General features: G+C 34.6%; 1 protein-coding gene across 1 annotated transcript; it reads right to left on the bottom strand.

Moving 5' to 3' along the window:
* Positions 1-4410: 4410 nt before the first annotated feature.
* Positions 4411-4740, bottom strand: LOC119688717. Its single transcript, XM_038103383.1, has one exon. The coding sequence runs from the start codon at positions 4738-4740 to the stop codon at positions 4411-4413; it is 330 nt and encodes a 109-aa protein (XP_037959311.1).
* Positions 4741-6375: the final 1635 nt, after the last annotated feature.

The following is a 6375-nucleotide window of genomic DNA, read 5'->3' as shown; positions in this document are numbered from 1 at the left end:
CTATTTTATCAATTATCTTCTCTTTTGCTTCTGTATGATCAAATATGTTCCAAGCTTCTAAGCTGGAAATGTGTTTTAAACATTTTTCATCACCTTCATTAAGTGCCCTTTACACAGCATCGTTCGCTGACATCTGTGTAATGGCAAACGATGTCGTCGAAATTTGAAACGTTTTACAATCCCGGAAAAAATTAACTTAATTATTAAAATAGAAAAAGGTGACAAAAAAAAGGATGTAGCCGAATAATATGGAATTCCGTGTAACACCTTAACAACGCTTTTAAAAAATAATAACAACTCAAAAAGAAAGTTCTGTAATAATAAACGTAAACGTAAATGTAAATATGATGACTTGGTTGAAGCTATGTTACAATGGATAATTACTGCAAGAGCAAAATATCTATCTCTGTTAGGTAGTATTATTAAAGAAAAGGTAAAACAGTTTCCAAACACAACTCCCGCAAATAAAGATGTGATCAACACAATTTAAATATTTATCCTTTCCAGAGCAAACGCAATGGATGATATATTCCAATTAAATAATTTGAAAAATTATATAGAGAAGGAACAACAAGTAAACAGAACACCATAATTAGGGATAGCATTTCGTGTGGGTATATACCAAACGATTGGAAAAAGGCAAAGGTGGTTTTCATACCAAAAACAGCTAAGAAGGATCCACCCAATTCAAAATCCTTCAGACACATTTGTCATCCTTCTTGCTAAAAATATTAGAAAAAGTTGTGGATAACTTTATCAGAACGACAGCACTTGTAACTACCCCATTACATCCATGCCAACATGCTTACAGGGCGGGAAGATCCACTGAAACCGCATTGTTTAAGTTGACAAATATAATAGGGGATTGTATTGAGAAGAAAAAAACAGCAATATGCGCATTTCTAGATATAGAAGGTGCCTTTGACAACACTTCACATGACGCTATAAAAAGATCACTAATAAACAGAGGAATAAACTCTGGATTAGGAATTGGAAGGTCACGAAGAAAATCAATAGGGCTCTTATGCCCTTTAGATATATAGCAGGCAAAAGTTGGGGCTGTACACCAAAAATACTGCGATGGGTCTACTCGGTGATCATCAGACTTTTCATATCATATGGGGCACTCATTTGGAAAAAGGGAACCAGACAACAAAATAACACTTACGCACTAAACAGGCAACAAAGACTGGCGTGCGTATGTATAACAAGCTATGCGGACTTGTCCAACAGCATCCATGGAAGTCCTTCTAGAACTCACACCCTTGCGAGTCCGGATAGCTGGTTCAATAGAAAGAAGTTCGAAAATCTTGCGAAGCAGCGTCCGGAACTTTCAATGCCATGGGACACAGTGAATCCTAAGTTCAGCTTTACTAAGCTTTTTAGCAATGAACTAAGCAACAAAAGAAGCTAGAAGGACATCAATCAAACCTACCAGCTAACAAATAGCACAATCGCATGGTTCACTGACGACTGGCTTAAGGAGGAAGGTACTGGAGCGGGCATAGTCGGACCAGGCAAGAAGCACTGGGAAGCGCTGGGAAAAAATATTAGCATCTTTCAAGTGAAAATTTACGCAATTTAAAAATGCGAACTCATCAATTTTGAACGGAAATACCAGGATAAAAATATTGCAATACTGACAAACAGTCAAGCGGCCATCAAGGCACTGAACTCGCTTCAGGTGACCTCAAGACTGGTGTTAGACTGCGTTGATAAGCTAAATCTGCTTGACGAAACAAATCAGGTGTCGATTCTTTGGGTACCGGGACATATGTACACGGAAACGAAAACGCGGACAAGCTAGCCAGAAAAGGAGCAGCCACACCGATGATGGGGCCGGAACCATTTTGTGGACTAGGATCGACCACACATGTCTCTATAACTCGAAATTTTTCTAACTCGAGCTTTCTTGCCGTCCCCTTGAAGATTCGAGTTAGGGGAATTTCACTGTATTTAATTTAAAATTCATTTATTTAATTATAATTCATTTATGGTTGCGAAGCATCGTCTACTAACGATAAGTCATGCGTGCTTTTAAACGATGCCTACACTTCCATTCCTCAAAATATATGAAATTTTGAATGCCTACAAAATACTGCTGGATTCGAAAAAAACACGAGAACATGAGAAAAAAGTCTCATGTGTATATACGCGCATAAAGGGATGAAAGCGAAAACGTAGTTTAAATGTATGTATGATGTATGATTCTATTTTCTAGTATATTTGTTGTTTTTTTTGGAATGGCATGTTTAAAAAATTGTCGTCATCGTTGGCTGACAGCGGACGATGCTGTGTAAAAGGCCCTTAGGGTTGTTCACGAGTTCGAGTAACGCGGTCGGTATATAACCGAGTAACGTATTAAAAGTGCAACGCAGCAATACCAAAATACGTGTCGAGTAATGCTTTGCAACGTTGCTACGTTGCTACGTTAGTCTACGTTTGCTGCGACCAACATTTACGTTGCACTTTTACTCTTTTTACTCCGAAAATGAAAATGTTTTTATACCAAGCACTTCGTATGGGCAGCATTTTAAATTTGTTTTTGATTAATATTAAATATTCACGCATTTAATTCAAAAATTGAAATTGAAATTGTTTTCAAAACATATTTTCATGTAAGTTTTGATTTATTTAATAATGAAAAAATGTTTAATAATAAGAATGAACATAGCTTATGCTTGAATCGAAATGTTTGTTCAAGTCTGTCATCGTTTAAAATCTCGGAATTATGAACTAAGAAAAAAAAAAACCCGGGTAAAAAATACCCTTAACTAAAATAGCAAACATTGTTATGACAAACAAGGAACCGTTGTCTTGATCTAATTATGATAATAAAAATATATTGTAAAGACAATAAAAGGAAAAATCCCAAATCCCGGGACTTTCGTTCTTTATTGAACCTTTTTTACGCGACAACAAAGAAATGTAATTAAAAATAATACAGTCCACTAAAGTTAGCGATAACAGACGATAACAGAGATATTATTTTAGCCTTGATAGTACTAGCATTAGTTAAGTTGGTTTTAAGGTAATTTTGTATAAATAAATATAATAATTCTGTATAAATAGTTTTCTAAATAAAATCGGTAAATTCAAATTATTGAAACCTGGTTTGAAAGCTGGTTTTAACAGCTGTCGTTAACAAATCGACACAATCAGGTGTGCTTACGAGTTAGTGTAACTGATTGCACTTTTAGTCGGTTACCGAGCGCGTTACTCGAACTCGTGTACAATCCTATTATAATCATGCTAATATTGTTATCTTATAAACTCTAATAGATTCCTCATTTAGATATAAGAAGAAGAAGGTTAATTTATATCGATAAAAATATTTGCTTATAGTCGCTACTATAGTCACCTCTGTCATTTTTATGAATTTGATCAAAGAACTTGGATTGGAGTCTCTACGAATGCCATATATTGTAGTTTGAACTTTGACTCGTATGAACTTTGACTGCTGGTCTTCTCGTGTTTAGGCCATATAGTTCATACTCGTAAAATTTTTGTTCTCTGTTTTCTAAACGACAACTCTGACACTTCTAAAAAAGTGTCAATATTTTAAACATAATTGAAAAACTGTTGTAACTTAGGATAAAAGTTTTAAATTACAATCTATATTTCCGTTGATAAATGTAGTAGTAGTAGTAGTAGTATTTTTATTTCAGTTCAAAAACAGTGTAATATTTCAATCTTAAAACCAATCTTACACATTAATTTATGCTATTAATAAATATATTACAAAATATTTACACATTGAAATATTGTTACTTATTGAACTAAAGGCATGACCGAAATGCCGAAATGCCGTCTGCCAACAAACTAATTAACTAATAATAAAGTATCCTAAAGCAAACCAAAGTATATTTTAAAGTATACGAGGGTTGCTATATATATTTCTGGCCTAATAAAGAAAATGCGAATATTTATCATCAAAAATTATTTTATTGTTTTTCAAAGTATACTCCAGCCTGATATATATACTTTTGCATGCGCTCAAACCAATTGTCGAAGCACTTTTCCACTCCGATTGAAACACCTCCAAAACACTGTTTTTGAACGCTTCAACAGCATCTTCTAACGACGAAAATCGTTAACTACGCATTTTTTTCTGTATGTGTGAGAATGAAGAGAAGTCATTGAGTGCTAAGTCAGGACTGCTTCTTCCACGAACGACTTTCGCTAGATTTGGCTCGTCTTCGAAGACCCACACGGTCGATTGTTGTTTTGTTTCGGGCTCATACGCGTAGATCCATGATTCGTTACCTGTGGCGATCTTACAAACGTCTTTTGAAACACCGCAATCGTATTTTTTCAACATTTCTTTGCGCCAATCGACACGAGCCTTTTTTTAGCGATTGTGAAACTGTGCGGGATCCAACGAGAACAAGCCTTTTTTACGGCCAACTATTAATGCAATATCGAATGTATGCTGGTGGAAGAAATGCCCAAGGATGGCTGTATCTCACGGTATGCCACATGACGATCTAGCATTATCAGTTCACGCACGGCATCAATGTTCTCTGGCACAACGGCCGCTTTTGGACGACTTTCACGGAATTCGTCGTTGAGCGAGCGTCGGCCATGATTGAATTCATTAAACCAGTTTTTCACAATGCTATAGGATGGTGCTTCATCGCCATACAAAGATTTAAGTTCATCAATGCACTCTTGTCGTGATAATCCACGTCGAAAGTTGTGAAAAATGATCACACGAAAAAGTTCACGTGTTAATTGCATTTTTTGGCCGAGATGAATAATTTTTCAAGTCTCTGTAAATAAATTAATTCACAATTAAATGACAACACGTTCTGAGTGGTGTTATGCTAAAAAATGTCAACCTTTTCAATGGAAATAGTAGATTGCACCTGGCAATACTTAGTGTTGCCTAGGCCAGAAGTATATATAGCAGCCCTTGTATTAAATTAGCATTGTAGTCATTTTTTTCGTTCTTATTCTATTTTATTTAAAACCACAAATTTACTTAACTTTTTACTGAGATGTTCATTGAATTTACTATTATAAGTGATCCAAACTCCTAAATATTTGTATTATTAACTACTTCTAACGCTTCACCATTTAAGTTCCAAATTTCATTTTTCATTGGCCTTCTGCAATTTCTTTTGAATATCATAATTTTAGATTTGGAAGTATTTATTTTAAGTTTCCATAACATACAGTAGGCATATAATTCATTGATCATAGTTTGCATTTTTATCACCTATAAAAAGTACTATATCGTAAGTACTATTCATTCGCATATAAAAGTAATTTAATACAAGTTCCATTTATTAGGATACCTTCGGAAATATAATTGTTTAAATCGTCTATGAACAACGCAAAAAATAGAGTACTCATTAAGCAACCCTGTTTTACTCCTGTGTTCGAAGAAAACCACTTGAAAAGACTGTTTCCATCCCATACTGCTGCAGTCGTGTTACGATATAACGCCCTCAGTATGTTTAGCATTTTTCCTTAATTACTTAACTTATAAAACATAGCATCTCTGTCGATAGAATCAAATGCAGCTTTAAAGTCTACAAAAAACACATACAATTTTTTCCTTTTTCTACGTATAATTTTGCAAACATTGTCCACCGTTGAGTAACCTCGTCTGAAGCCTGCTTGGTATTGACTTAGTAGTTTTTATCGTCGATCGAATTTTGGAGTCGTTGATGTAATATGCCTTTTCGTTGATGTCGTTGATGTAATATTTTTGCTATAGAATTGAAAAATGATATTCCTCCATAATATTTTACGTCATGCGGACCATCCCCTTTAAATAGTGGAAACACTATGGAGTTTTTGAAACTTTCCGGTACTTTTGAATTATCGTATATATAGTTAAAAATTTTCGTTGTGATCCCTTCACCTGATGCAAATTTTAAAAATTCTGCTGGAATTCTACCTTCATCAAGCGCTTTATTTTCTTTACAACACTCTAAAACCTCTGTTAATTCAACTACTTCGATTGTTTTGTCTAATTCATAGATTTGAATCAGTGGTTCTGCGTAGCTAAAACGACTTAAGTTATCCATTGTACTTAGAAGTTTTTCAAAATAAGTACCTAAAACGAGAGAATTAAGATGCACCGACTTACTGAAGTTCATGCCATTAACTTTACGTACATTATTCCAAAAGCTTTTGGAGTCTTTTACTGATGTTAATGACAAGGCAAGACCATTAGTGTGTTGGATTCTTTTATTATAGCAAACATTTCCAATCTGAAACTAAGCCCCTTTTTCTCGTCATATTCAAGTCATTGATACAGTTTGTCCTTGCAATTTCACACTCTTTATCGAACTATTTTCTCTTCGTTGGATCTTGTGGAAATGGACTAGCAGCTTCGTTTATTGCTGTTGAAACTATTGCTAT

The sequence above is a fragment of the Teleopsis dalmanni genome, chromosome X, assembly GCF_002237135.1.
Source record: "Teleopsis dalmanni isolate 2A chromosome X, ASM223713v2, whole genome shotgun sequence".
Classification (NCBI taxonomy): Eukaryota; Metazoa; Arthropoda; class Insecta; order Diptera; family Diopsidae; genus Teleopsis; species Teleopsis dalmanni.
This window is presented reverse-complemented; position numbering and strand designations above follow the sequence as displayed.